This window comes from Amphiura filiformis, chromosome 12 (assembly GCF_039555335.1).
Source record: "Amphiura filiformis chromosome 12, Afil_fr2py, whole genome shotgun sequence".
NCBI lineage: Eukaryota > Metazoa > Echinodermata > Ophiuroidea > Amphilepidida > Amphiuridae > Amphiura > Amphiura filiformis.
In genome coordinates this window covers 39,701,124-39,717,092 of record NC_092639.1, presented here as the reverse complement: position 1 = coordinate 39,717,092, position 15,969 = coordinate 39,701,124, and the positions used below count along the sequence as shown (strand labels likewise).

Below are 15,969 nucleotides of genomic sequence, written 5' to 3'. Positions count from 1 at the left end.
ATCATACTAACAATTCACTAGTGATCAAATGGTGGTAGCGATTATGCACATGCTACCGGAGATTCAGCCAGTGCTAGTGACTGTGATGTGTCGCTTCAAAGCAAAATTGACTATATATGTAACCAAATATGCTATGCTGGTAGTGACTGCTTGGAAGGACACACTACACCCAAAACGTACTAGTCCGCATTTTTTAACATTTTTCAAAAACAGCATTAACATTGTAAATCAGATGGAATGTCCTGCAGGGTCTTAGCTAGGATTGACAAGTGCCTATAATTTCCATCAAATTTGACCCTAAAAACTTCTGACCCTTCTGCGAGTTCAGTCAGTTTAAATAGATATTGCTATAGCCTTGATTTATTAACCTGGTCTTGTTTTGAGTTCACAGAACTCGTAACATTGTTTACCAAGTATTATTTTCGGATTTTAGCATCTCTCACAGGCATTAATTTTAATTAAAATCACTTTGGACCCCACCACCAGGACAGACAAAAAAGAATGCAAATCAGGATTGTCATTTTCTGATCCTTTACACTTTTTTGAGTAGTGTATGCCAATTGGAGCAGTGTATGAAATGCATGGTCTTCATTTTACCATGAAGCTTAAAATCATTACCAAGATCATTCATTTGAATCATAAATATAATTCTGAATACACTTCAAACTTTGTGTTTAGGGTTAGTGGGTAGGTTAGGTTCACTACTTTTAGGATTTAGTGTAAAGAGGAAAACATCATTATTCCAATACAACCTAACCAACTTCTTAGAATCTCAATCATACAATCACAAGTCAGTGCATTTTCTGAATAACAGAAATTCTTAACAATTTTTGTTAGTGTTTCAAGTTTTAGTCAACCCTATAACAGTGGAAAATACAATTACAAACAATAACATTATCATACACAACATGTACATTATGTACTGTTTCCTTAATATAATCTATGGATACCAAAGAGGCTAAAAACATGCCTAAACTCTGATCAGCTTGTAATAATCGTAACAACTCATAGCATCGTGGATTGATATAGAATAATCTACAAAGAGCTTGACGCACCACCTACGCTTTTTGCTTGACTGACGCGCGCTTTTGTGAATTTACACAGGCGTAAGTTGGGACTTTAATGGTGCGCGTAGTAACAAAAACCAAATAATTCTCGTCTATTACGAGCTGATCATAATAAGTATGGGCATATGATACTAGGCAATCACTGGCACCTTAAGGGGTTTTACCAGAAATGCGATTGCCGGCACCGATAAGTTGCTAGTATACTCTTACTAGCATCAAGTCGCAAGCAGGCAACTTTGTAGCAACATCGCTAGCCACGAAGGGACGCTGTTAGCAATTGTAAAAACGCTACCAGCGTTTAATTACTAGCCCATACTGCAACGGCTATTATGATATGCTCTTTAAAATAATATCCCTAATCTTGAACAATGAACATTCAAATATGTCTGAGATTAGGCATATAATCTTAGGCATGTTTTTAGCCTTTTCATTAGAATAACTTTTACAAAATAATATACATCAACTTCAGGTTCGACTACAGGTAATTAAATACACTATCTGATGGCACTATAGATCTATCCTGAGCTGACTGAAAGCCTTTCGACCCAATTTACCTTTCAGCTTATCAATGGACGGACAAAAAATTTTTTTAAATATCTTTAACACTACTACAGTTTGGGAATGGAAGTTAAGATGATGAAGATGCAAACAAATCTTGTTATTTGCATGTTCCAAAAATATGTGGGAAAATATTACTTGTTGAAATGATGGAAAACAGTTAAAAAGTGTTACTTGTTACTTTTTAAATGATTGAAAAGTGTTACTTGAGAAAATGATGGAAAATAGTTGAAGTGTTACTTGTTAAAATCTTGGAAAACAGTTGAAAGAGTGTAACATCTTTAAACCTTTAATTTTAATCACACCAGGTACTCAGTCGACTTTTTCTACATTATATTGAAGTGCATTTGATCAAGGTTTTAAAGTCGGTGTCATCAGCAAATCTTGAAATACTGGAACCTGAATTTCCTGTGATTTTTTACAGGGGAGGGAAGATGAAAACAAAAGCCTCCAATCACAATCAATCATGAAACCTTATAATCCTTGATTCAATGCAAATCACTTTTTCAGATTTGAGAATACAAATAAAATTACCTCTACAGTGATCAATGATCTAGATGGTATAACCTACACTACATGTATGTCTCCACCGAGTTAGCCCAGTATCAAAACATGGATTATACAGTCCCGCAATCATCCTACACTGCTCAAATAAATAAAGTCCGCAGCCATGTAACCCATCTTACACCGAAACCCGATCTTGTTATGACAATTTGATTGATACGGTTGTGTGCAGAATCTTGTCGACCGCATGCTTCGTTTTAATTTGCAACTTTTGAAAATGCACCAAATTTCATATACTGGTATCAATCTCTGTGAATTTAGAGTTTTCGGTAGCAAATTTGTTATCAAATTGCAGCTAACAAGATTCTACATACGTTTTTTGGTGTAGGACAGGTTACATGACTGCGGACTTTCTTTATTTGAGGTGTTTAGCAATAGGCTAATTTGGTCACATGACATGAAGCATAGACCAATACACCAACAACAAAATCATTCTCTTTGTTGGAGTCAACAATGCAAGTTTTCTGTACTTAGTATTTTGTACAAGCTGATAATGCTAAGAACAATTGAACTGTTTTTTTAGAAATAAGAAGTAGCTTACATGACTGTACAAATTTACAGTATCATCTTTACTGAATGCATTTGTTTGGGAAGTCATTTTCCGAATATAAGCATGCAAAATGAAATGTACAACTCAGTCACACCAATAAATCAAAACCACTGTCGTATTATTGGAAGAGTGTATAATATTCTACACACAAATGTTACACACAAAATCCGGGTCTTATCAGGACCCAGTTAAACAAAAGTCTGCAGCTCAATATGAAAGCCCAAATCTGTATACAGACCTATGTTTGATAAGGGTGTATTTATGACCTTCATATAAGCCTCCAAAAGTTAGCTACTACCAAGACAGGAAATTTACTGCTTGTAGAATTAGCTTTTTTTGAGATATGGCGAACACAATAGGATGGCGCTGCGCGAAATGGGTAAAATCTTTTGAATTTGGCGGGTTTTACCCATATTGAAGACTGCCCTCCTATTGTGTACGCCATATCTCGATAAGGCCAAGGTGTACAGAGTGTATCAAAATCATTGGTACCCATCGGTATTGAAGTTTATTGAAAAGCCTGCTTCTTCCAAATTTAACATTGGATCATACTAAAATGACCACAATTTATAGCTTAATGACCATTTATAACATTTTTCCACAAACTAGGTGGATCATATATGTGCCCATCCACCACAAACTGGTCGTAAAGTCGGCATTTTCCATTTTGAGATACAATCAAAAACAGTAATTGGATTTCTATGTTGAATATACTAGGAATTTGACCTTTGATGAACTATAACTTCACTTCCAGATGTCCGATGAAGCTGGTTGAGGTGTCATTTTGAAGCTGAAAGTGAATTCTTTCAAAATAAACAGAAAATGATCTAGAGCCGACTTTACTACCACTTCGTGGTGGATGGTCACATATGGCAGTCATGTCCAAAATCACTAATGGGTAATTGTTTTGATACAGCCTGTATAATCCCTCACCCCATTTTGATTCACACTCCCTGTATGGAAGGTCTTGTCTTCCGTAAGGGATTTTTCAATTGGAACATCCCATTCGGCACAAGGTTAATTGGAGTCTCTACAATCTCTACATAACCTCTTGAAGCTTACTAAAAGTAAAACGGGAGTTGTCTTATTATCACTGAGCCATGGATTGTATCAATCATTGTCCTTACACATTTACTACTACTAAAATTTTGCTAACTACTCTACATGTTTTTGGAAGTTGGTGTTTTTTTTTGCTTGGAGTTAATCAGTTGTTACAGGTTTTTATTACAACAAACAAGTACTGTGAAAGTTTTTCCTTAACGCAAAAAGCAGCTGCTTTTATCAATCCTCTTCTTTTGTCACATCAACTGCGTCGCCTGTTGATTTGTCACCAACAATGTCACTAACTTTGTCACCGGCTGTATTGTCACCAACAGCCTCACTAGTTTTGACAGTTTCCAGTTTGTCACCAACAGTGTCACCATTTTCAGTCACTTGATTGTCATCACCAATGTCATTGGCTTCCTCACTTATTACCTTGTCATCGCCATTCACTACAGTGCCCCCTCCTTCAGAATGTGCTGTCTCAGAGGTGGAGTCTCTTTCTGGAGTCGATGGTGCCGATTCAAAGCTCTCTTCTTGGTCCGCTTCTTTGTCCTCTTTTGCTTCTTCATTGGAATTGACCGTTTCAGCTTGAGTGTGTTCTTCACCTGCCTGATCTAGGGGCGCCTCACTGTTAATAAAGATGATAATGAATATGAAATAAGACAAATGTAGTTTAAGAAGTAAAGGGTAATGTCCTATCCAGCGTTCGAAATTTTGGTTGTCCGTTCGCCCGGGACAACTAAAAAAGTCGCCGGACAACCAAAAATACTGATTCGGTTGTCCGCCGGACAACCATAAATCTGCAGCCAAAACTCACCTTTGTACGAGTATCTTTTAGCCGATGGTAATATTTAAAATGTGAAACTATTTTTGAATAAAATAAACGTGAATTTAAACGTGGTTCCACAACCCATGAGCTGCGAAACTCAATCGCAGCCATTATCTGTTTACTTTATCGAGCCCCTCGATACCGGAAAAAAAGTTTATGCATCGGGGGAAGTTCAGTCCCTTGCGTTCGATTACAAGTCTGGATTACAAGTTACAACCATAAAAAATGTGCACCACTGTTACTGAATAAGCTTAATATAAAATGCATTGTACTATCATCTTGTAATTTTCAGAAGAAATCATGACCAATGTAGTAAAAAACACCCATAATTTGTAGCCAGTATTTTATAAATACCCAACCTTGGACATGTGCATCGGTAAATGTAAACAGCTGGTTTGGGCATTTTGACACATGGTCGGTCGAGGGCTAGCATGGTTAAAGAAATGCTGGCTGCCAGCAAAAACCCAGGCAAAAAATCTGACCTCTGACCGTTGCTATGTGATTGATGATTTTATTATAAGTTTCAAGACATGAGGCAATTATAAATGTGCATAAAAAATATTCAGATCAGATCAGTTTCAAAACGCCCATTGTCTCTTTGGGGGATTTCCCTATGAGCTCATGAATAATTAATGAGGTATATTTCAATGGAGAGTTTTTTGCGTACATATTAAAATCTTGACTTCTTGAAAACATTCATGAATTCTGACGGCTTTTAAGCATAAAATATGGCACAAACATGGATTTATTGATGATAAATAATTGATGAACATACAACTTGTATTTTCTTGGATATATTTGATATTTTATTAGCAACAAGGTGAGTTTGGGGAAAGTGTTTGATGTGTGAATTTGGCGCTAGTGTATGTTTTAAACTTGCAACTTTAAGCTTAAAAGTTCATTAAAATTTCGGACAACCAAAAATATTTTCGGACAACCAAAATTTTTTATGAGGTTGTCCGGCGGACAACCTCAAAAAATTGCTTAATTCGAACACTGGTCCTATCCATTACACCCAAATAATGTGTCCGAGGCAGTAAAATGTTTTAACCGCCAAAGCGCTGCAAAACCCATATTAAAACATTTTTACTGCAGGACAACATTATTTGAGTGTACAGGATAAGGCAGCAACCTTTGTTTTCATTCTTTTACCATAACATTAGTGCGATTTATACTAATATCACTTTTTTGCCCAAGTATTTGAAGTTGTTTATATCAAGATAAATAGTGTGTATGCATATTCACAGCAAGTATAGCGGGAAGAAATGTGATGCTTTATTGCATTCCATACTCACAGAGCACACAATTTCAAATACAGTGTTTTCACATGACACGTTTTGACAAATCACAGTGTGTGATTTTCAACAGGTCTCCTATACTATTTTAAAAGGCAGGAGACGGAAAATCCAAAATTAAAAATAGCTGTGAAAATTCACTGCCTCTTGTGTTCATCATTTTCATGTAGGATTATCCCAGCGAACAGAAATTGTGTTTGTATTATTTTCAAATGGATGAACAAAGGTTAAAAACATTTTGGAATCATATACTGCCGAGATTTTTATTAGGCACAAATCCAGAGGCTCCTGAGCAGTGTTTACTCTCTCTGGAAATTGGGTGCACCAAATGAAGCATTTCCCCTCCCCCTTCCAAATTGGCCCAATTTTAGCTCAGTAATTTCTAAAATTGACTAATGAAGTAATACAGCATTGCCAATAATATGTGTGCGCCAAATATTTTCACTGGGCCAAATTTGTGACATACAGCGGCCTCTGAGTAAACACTGCAGTCCAGAGTATTGGTATATGCAAGCTTATCTACGCCCAATAAAATCAAATGTTGGTTAAGTTGCTTTAACCCATGGACACAACTGGTCGTTTAACAGCATTTCTGATTGGTTAGTAACTTGATTTCAATTGCCAAGTATGACTAGGCTTAAAACTATTTATGGTCAAACTTGCATTTGCAGATGATCTTATTGATACCCTCCTTGATTGGTTCAAAATTGGACACAATATTCATTTTGGCCAATCGACAGGTAATTCTCATAGGGTAAAAAACAAACAAAACACTTACCTCTCTGCCTTATCTTCCTCAACCTCATTTTCCTTAGTCTGGTCACCGGTCTTCATTTCTTCTTGTGCCACATCAACAGTCTCATTATCATCTGCTACATTATCTTCTGCATCTTCAAAGTTCTCACCACTATTAAAATAAGATAAATATCAATCTAATGACTGAATTCTACATATTCTATTAATGTTTGACTGACTGTATCAAAGTTAACACCCTGCCGATCTATCATTGCCTCTGATTGGTCAATTACATGATATCTTCATTATAAACACCAATCAGAACGGAGCTTTGGAAATAATTCACCACATTTTTTTTTGTATGGTGAAATTATTCTAACAATGTTGCTGATTGGTCCAATTGATAATGAAAACTTCTTCTTGGCCAATCGGCAGGTAGTTCTCCCAGGGTTAAAAAGAGAATTACAACAGACATGTAAGTGACAAAACAAATGGCATCCTGAATATGTTCTGAAAACTAGATTTATACATCTTTCACATGACTATAGTCTATATATCAGACCAAAAACGAGGAAAATCACTAAAAACAGCGTAAAATCAGGGTAAAACATGTAAATTTTGGCAATAAAAAAAGAGGAAATCAGCTGAAAAGAGGAACTCTCACATCCCTGATATATCAACCATAAGTTCAGCATGTGCTGCGTTGGCTTAGCGTGGTTTCTTTTGTGTACATATGTGGCATGTTGATCGCGCGCGTAAAAGTACATACACACACCAAGTTACACTAAGCTAACGCAGAACACACTGAACTTCAAAGCTAGTGACAGTGACTGGAGGTAGATAGACTATATACATTTCTTGAAACAATATCCCATTTCCTGAAATCAGGAAATTACCTAAAAACTTAACATCTCTGTTATGGACTAGTTCCACAAATCAGGGTTCAAAGTTTGTTTTCCGAGTGCAGTCATTTTCAAGGCAATTTGTCTAAAGCATGCTAGGGCACCAATGCAATCTTAAGAATGTATTCAAAATTACACATTTGAAGAGGGCAGCAAAGGCATGGGTTGCCTTCGGTTCCTTGGTCCCTGAATACTCAACTATGTGCTTTCAATATATCAGGGGTATGATTGTAATCAAATACCAGAATCAACAGTTAGTTATACTATAGCACTTTAGTACTTCAGCAGTGTGCCAATTTGGTGCAGTTAATGGCGTATACGAAAATGGGGTTTTCATTGGCTAATTGAATCATGTCATCACATCGGCACCTCATTCGCTAGTCAAACTGCGTAGCATTGTGTGAAGTAGTTCTTTTTACGCGATAATCAGACAGCGCAAATGGACACCGCTGAAGTAATTTGCTGAATGGTATAGTTTACCCCCTGCTGTGTTCGTTTGTTTTACATCTTGATATTCTGTATCAAAATTAGGCACAAATTAGATCACTCCTACCCATTTCTATAATTTTGTGCATTAATGAAATGGTGACAAGATTATTTTAAGTTAAAGTGTAGACTAGGTATTGTTGGTCAAACCAACAAAAAATTGATTTGATCTAAATCAATATATTATTGAAAAATAACACATTGAAGTTTTGCAAAAGTTCATTCTACAAAAACAAATCATATACTTTGGAAACTTGCTTGAGTTATGTACGTTTTACAAAAGTTGTTGTTTCAGCCCTCTTTACAGCATAACTCAAGAACCACAGAACCTACAAAAGTATATCTTTGATATTTGAATTCTTCTACACGCTATGAAATGATTAATGCAATGTTTGTCACAGCTCACTACCATTCGCAAGATGCTATGAACTACCAAATCACAACAGTTTAAAATAGTTGCTAACCTTAACCCTATGAGAATTACCTGCCGATTGGCCAAAATGAATATTGTGTCCAATTTTGAACCAATCAAGGAGGGTATTAATAAGATCATCTGCAAATGCAAGTTCGACCATAAATAGTTTAAAGCCTAGTCATAATTGGCAATTGAAATGAGTATTTCAAGTTATCAACAAATCAGAAATGCTATTAGATGACACGTGGTGTCAGATGACACGTAGTGTCCAGGGGTTAAGATACCAAACTACTTGAGTCTATTTACCTTTCTGCCTTTTCTTTATCTTCCCCTGTTGAAGCCTCAACCTCATCTTGCTTTGATCGGTCACCAGTGTCTGTCTCTTCTTCCGCTACATTATCTTCTGCATCTTCAAAATTCTCTGCACTCTCATCACCTTCCTCCTGGTCCTCCTCATCCTGTTTCTGCTCCCCTCCTTCCTGTTCCTGCTCTTCAAGTGCCTGTTCCTCCTCATCATGTTCCTGTTTTTCAGCTTCCTGTTCTCCTTCATCCTGTACCTCCTCTGTAGCTTCCTGTTCTTGCTCTCCTTCTTCCTGTAGCTCCTCTTCTCCCTCCTCCTCATCTCCCTCTTCTTCATTGATATCTGCCTCACCCTCCTTAATTTTCGGCTTCTTGACATCTGGTTCTCCAATCTCTTTCGTTTCTTCCTGCGATGCTTCTTCGCCTTCCAGTGTATCTTCACACTTGTCGTCAACCTCCATACCAGGTAGGCCTTCTCCTGATTTATGGCGTTTGCGAAGTGGACTCGGATGCTCCCCACCTTCACCTAATGTCCCACAAACCTCACCACTTTCTCCCTTATCTGGATTGAAAACTTCTTGCGACTCATCACCTTCAGCACCATCTAATGCCTCTGTTGCTGAAGAGATGTGAAGTCCACTTGCAACAGATTCTATGATATCATCCAGAATTTGATGAGGCAAGTCTTTCTCCTCTTCTTCTTGCACACCAGAAATCGTCTCAACTGCCTTCTTGACAATATCATCCACAAGCATTTTCACACCCGTCATGGTTTCGTCCTCATCTTTCTGTGCTGCAGGCTCACTGGTGACTGGATCTTTCTTAAGTTCATCTATAAGGAGACATTGAGCTACTTTGTCAAATAGGGTCATGACAGTCACACCCGCTGCATCTCGAATGGTTGCTGGTGCCGTCATCTCTTCCAAAGCATCTGATATTGCAGTGTTTACCAAGGCTGCGACTATATCGTCAACTACATCTTTAGGAGGAAGAATGTCTGCCACAGATGACTTGATAAAGTCTACATCTTCTGTGCTCAATTTAACGACAAGAGAACCATCTGATGTCTTCACAAGATGGCCCTTCAGCTCTCTCTCAACACAGCTTTCGTCAAGCGTCGCCTTGACATCTTCATCATTCCATTGAGATGCATGCATCAGATCTGGTTTAATTTGGTAGACAACAGCTTGGTGAGGAAGCTCTTGAAATTGAGGTTGTATTTCGCGTAGCCTGTCTTGCTTCAATGTCTCCGAGTTGCCATAATCGACATACTTGACTGCGTATTCATCATCGTCCATGTTCTGCACTATAGCTCGATACCAACCGTCATCCTCGGTGAACTGTGCAATGCACTGCTGACCGACCTCTGGCGTGAACTCAACTTGGTTCGCTTCCTCTTCATAATGCGCTGCAATGTCATCCATCAATATTGCCAAGGCATCTGCCGTTGACATCGGCTGGCAAAAAAATGTGGAAGGTCCGTCAGCTGACAGGAAGAGCAAAGTTATTGCTTCACCTAGTTCAAGAATTTCTTCTTGCTCATCGGCAGTTTCGACCACTGGCGGCAGATGATCTCCTAATGCTGTCTTGATGAAAGTTACATCATCTTCGCTCAACCTGATGGTGGTAACATCTCCAGATGCTGGAAGAGGATGAACTGTCAGCTCCCTTTCAATGCAGCTTTCGTCAAGCAGTGCTTTGACATCATCATTCCACTGGGACGAATGCATAAGGGGTGGAGCTATGTCATAAAATATTGCCTGAGCTGGTAATTCTGTGAACTGCGCTTGCATAACACACAAACGGTCTTGGGACAATGTTTCTGAATTTCCATAATCTATATACAACACTGTGACATTACCATCATCATCCACAGCTTGAACCATGGCTCTGTACCAGCCGTCATCCTCCGTAAACTTGGCGATGCACTGTTGACCCGCTTCTGGGGTGAACTCGGCTTGATTGGCCTCATCCTCGTAGTGAGCAGCTATGTTATCCATCAAGGTTGCCAAATCATCTGCCGTTGATACAGGTTGGCATACAAATGTTGACCGTCCTTCGGCTGATAAGAAGATTAAGTTTATTGCGTGACCTAGTTCAACCTCTGCGTCACCTAGTACAACCTCTGCTACAGCTGTAGCAGGTGGTTCTGCTAGCGATGTCTGGATGAAGGCAGCATCTTCTGGACTCAACCTGATAGTTGGGACATCATCAAGGATGTTGACTTTTAGTTCTCGGTCTGCACAGCACCTTTCGAGACGTGCTTTTACGTCATTACTCCACTGTGATTGCTGCATTGGTGGTGGAGTCACCTGGTACGTTATAGCCTGCGCACGAAGCTTGGCAAACTGTGGCTGCAAGTTGCATAAGCGATCTGCCGTCACTACCTCCGAGTTTCCGTAATCTGTGTATCTCACCATAACATCGGCGCCATCGACGGATTCAATAGTTGCTCTGTACCAACTGTCATCTTGTGTAAACTTAGAAATACACTGTAGACCCACTTGTGGTGTTATCCCTCCTTGATGACTCTCATCTGCATAAAACTCATATATGTTGTCCATCAATTCCTGGAGATGATCTGCAGAGGCAGCAGGTTGACACACAAGCTCCGATGGTCCTTGAACGGAAAGGAAGTAAAGGATAACTGTTGCATTTGGATCCACAACTTCCTGTGCTACCTCTTCCACCTGTTCCTCTTCTACCACTGGTTCCTCTTCTTCCTCTTCCTGTACAGCTCCTGGTTCCTGCGCCAGACCCATTTCTTTCAAAATCTCACCGATGCTCTTCTTTTTTTCACTATCTTCCTCCTCCTTCTTTTCTTCACTATCTTCCTCCTCCTTCTTTTCTTCACGATCTTCCTCCTTCTTTTCTTCACTACATGTATCTACCTCCTTCTTTTCTTCACTATCTTCCTCCTCCTTCTTTTCTTCACTATCTTCCTCCTCCTTGTACAACTCTGCACCATCTTCATCCACTGTGATCTCCAGCTTGCGATCTAGTGTCATCTCCTTAAAAACCTCACACACTGAGTCATCCCAAAATTTACCCTTCATCGGTGCCACATCTTTCAGCTTGCATTCTACAACCGTGGCAGGCATATCGACAAGCTTAGCATTGATGGGTCTCAGGTCGCTAGGAAACACAAACTGTTGCATCCCTTCATCAACCAGGAGAACCGTGATGCCTCCTTTAGGGAGTACGCTCTGTACCTCGGCACGACACCACTTCTTTGTGTCTTTACGCATCGCTAGGCATGGCATTCCAATTTCTGCAGTCGGGAGCCAATCTGGGAGGACCAGGTTACCAAGGATACCCTCGGTAAATGCTTCTATCTCCCTTTCCCGGTCCTCCTCAAGCACTAAAAAATGAAGCGGCTTTACAAAGAATTTATGTGGGCTCTCCACTCGAACCACGCTCACGTCTTGGGTGGTGGATGTCAGGTTATCTCGTGGATAGGTTTTACCTTTCCATTCAGCAGTTTTGGTCACCTGTAAAAATAGTAAAAGATAAATTAAAGCATTAATATTTACCTTACTTTAATTGCGCGTGTATGATTTGATAAGTATCCAACTTCTGAAGAAAAAAAATTGTAATACATCACAAGACTTTGTAAACTTGGTGAAAGTTTTTGTTTTCAACTCATAATATGTGTTTCTGGAGTGTATGATTGGCATAAGCACCCAAGATTATGAATAATGGCAATATTTACCAAACTGCCTTATGTTACTCAATTATCATCAGCATACAATGACCAAATCTGAAACCCAAGCAAGTATAAAAACTCATTCATTCCAAGAACAAGCAGAGCCTGGAATTCACTTAGTCTTCGACTGAAGAAAGATGCACAGAGATGCTTGGACGTTGTAGCATAAGGAGGAGGACCCATACATTACCAAAAGACATTTCATAATCTACAGTACTCATAATTTTTTTAATGTGTTCACTGAACCATAAAACATGTTTGAATTAATGCAGGGGTGTGAGAGGCCACAGACCAAAAACGAGGAAAATCACTAAAAACAGCGTAAAATCAGGGTAAAAACGCCAAATATGGGCTGAAAACAAAAGAAAAACGCGTACATTTTGGCAACAAAAAAAGAGGAAATCAGCTGAAAAGAGGAACTCTCACATCCCTGTGAATGAGATCTTACTAATTTGTATAGGTCTCAAAGTTCATGCATAAAAAGCCTACATAGAAAATATGTAACTTCTGTTTATGCATGGTATTTCACTAACAACTGTACTTTCTTAGAAGGCAGCACAAAAACCCACATACTTGATGTGTAACTTTGTGTCTGTGATTTGCTTGCACAAAGTGCTCATTTGCATAGGATACAGGTATCACAGAGATGTAACAAAAATATTTGCCAGCTGATAAATGTAACAATTTTATGCAAGTTTAGTTAAATTTCATTGGGCAAAAAATTGGCAACTCAATTTCAATGCTTTCAATGGAAAATTGATGTCCTAAATTCAGGAAATTTAATGAAAAGTTGCATCGCTGAGGTACGTGTAAGTCAATACAATGTGTAGCAGACCCAAACAATGTGCAGATTGTTATCAATAACTCATGTGTACCTAATAGTGTCTCCACATGTGATTCGATAATACACATTGTGTTTACTCATGTGGGTATGAATGATATTTGTAATTCATACTCATGTGAAAGCACCTATACAAGCTAATAATGCAACAGTATAAGGAGAAAGTAGGAAGACATTAATTATTCATAAACTCATTAATATTCATGTGAACGAACCAATAGAACCTTGCAAAAGAAACAGTCCACTCCATCCATAAGATATGTGTTAATGCATGAGTGCACAACTTCAAGCATTTATGCATGAATGTTTCTGCATACCTACGCAGTAATGGCTGCAGGGAGGCACTTTCTGGTCTGTTAACAAGCAATTAAAATGTTCTTCTAAGTTCTATGATGTTTATGATCAAGGTTAAGGGAGTACTACACACATTGATTTTATTAGAATTTTTAAGAAATTTGTGAAAAAATTACAAAAAAAAATGGACAAAGTGGTATGCAAAATGAAGGGGCAAATCTTCTCGTTTTATTGGTGGCATCGGTATCAACGTAGCTTACATGCTTTTAAAAGTAGAAGCCAAAAGGTGGTACATCACTGATGATTTAAATTCACTTCATTTTGGAAAGCTTACTATCAACGGATTTCGTTAAAATTTTGGATATGTGTTGCTAACACATTAGGGAAATAAAGTTGATATGTAAAATGGGAATAAGTGGTTCCTGATTTCTTTTATGACTTCATGAACTTGGTGCTCCACAACTATCAAAAAGGAACTGGTTAAAATGCTTCTATTTTCAATGTTGAGCTATATTTTGTATTTTTAACTTGCGACATTATTTCACTGAAACTTAATTAAGCCACAGGTAACAGGTTACCACAACCATACTACAGCAATGTTGAAAAAATTGTATTTCTTGTCACCTATACCACCATATTGGGTAGTTTTCCGTAAGCTTAACGTTTGTGATTTTGGTAACTATTTTATATTTATTTGTGAAATCCATCGCAACTAGGCATTCTAAAGTGTACTCACCATTTACATCCCAAGGTATATTAGTATATCCACCTTGCACTTCTCGATATATATCCAGTTAAAGACAGAATATCAAAATTATTCCTCATTATGATATCACAAACTCTCACATGTGTATTCAAAATTGATGCTTAAATTTGACCTGAACCAATTGACCTATAACCTGACATACGGTGACCTAATAGCCTTTTCTTCTCCTAACAACACATTATAATATTATTGACTAATGACTATACATCCATTGTGTAAGTGTTTATATATTTTGCATGCACCACTAGATTTTCTATAGAGAGTATAACAAAGGATTTAATGTATTCTATTCATGTACCCTACTTGAACATGCTGAATAGAATAAATCATGGTTTGTTATGAAACACGCATCTGAGTAACTAGGATACAGTAAACAAAATATATATAGGGCTAAAATGACTTACTACAATTGTTTAAAAGCACTTTTTTCTTCTTTTTTCATATTTTTTTTATTTCACATGATCCGTGCATATATCGCCTAGCTATAAATGAAAAAATATTTATTTAGACCAATCAAACCAATATATGGGTGTAGTACGCCCTTAAGGGTAGACGAGGTATTGTTGGTCGAAGCAACCTAAAAATCGATTTTCATTATCTAGATCAATATATTATTGAAAATTAACACCTTGATGCTTTGCAAAAGTTCATTCTACAAATCGTATACTTTGCAAACTTGCTTAATTTATTGTTGTTAATGAGTTATGTACGTTTTACAAAAGTGCTGTTGTTTCAGACCTCTTTACAACGTAACTCAAGAACCGCAGCACCTATAAAAGTATATCTGTGATATTTTAATTCTTCTACACGCTTCGCTATGAATTGAGCAATGCAGTTTTTGCCAAAGCTCACTACCATTCGTAAGATGCTGTGAACTACCAAATCACAACAGTTTAAAATAATTAATAACCTTAATGACTAGCTGATACTGCTGTCAGATATGTACTATGTGTACTTGCAGTTTAATTTTTTCTTTGCAATTCATTCCCCTAGGGGATCATGTATTTGTTACATCAAACCTAAAATATTGTGTGCATTGATTTTTGTCACTTGAACTAGACATCATAATCATACCTAGTCATTAACCTCAGATTTATTCACCACCTAATCATATCAATTATTTCCAATTTGAAGCTTACCTGTTGTGGTATGTCCAAGTCAACCTGTTGAGCAAGCTTTCTCTCTGTTAGTATATTTGATATCGGCAAACCTTCTCTGGATCTCAACAATATCTAGGAAAGGAAAATAATTGTGCTGTGTGAGATTCTCAATCAAAATCACACACACATACATACACAGCATTCAAGCATGTATGTGCCTTACTGGCGCTCACCACTGCAGCTGGAGTGCAGCAGGTGATCTTACTTTTCAAACCATGATATAGGATGTTTGTACAAAGGGTGGGCATCGCCAGGGTTTTCCATGTTCAGTCCCAGAACAACGCCAAATATGGATTAAAAGACCTTTGACCTTGGATGTACAACAGCATGTTATGATCTAATGGGAAACTGTGCACATCAACAAACACCATTTCTATCAAAAAAGGCAACGTCTGATATAATTTGAAACCACATAAATTACTAGAGTTGGTTCTTCTCTTGGATTTGGACCAAGCTT

At 37.9% G+C, this 15,969-nt stretch overlaps 1 protein-coding gene across 1 annotated transcript in view; it reads right to left on the bottom strand.

Annotated features, from left to right (window-relative positions):
- Nucleotides 1-3,645: 3,645 nt before the first annotated feature.
- The window catches only part of LOC140166185 (uncharacterized), a 33,619-nt gene continuing 21,295 nt past the window's right edge, over nucleotides 3,646-15,969 (bottom strand). The window contains 5 exon segments of the mRNA XM_072189585.1: nucleotides 3,646-4,411; nucleotides 6,686-6,814; nucleotides 8,752-11,582; nucleotides 11,637-12,236; nucleotides 15,492-15,584. Coding sequence (XP_072045686.1) covers nucleotides 4,021-4,411; nucleotides 6,686-6,814; nucleotides 8,752-11,582; nucleotides 11,637-12,236; nucleotides 15,492-15,584 — 4,044 coding nt within the window. The 3' untranslated portion in view covers nucleotides 3,646-4,020.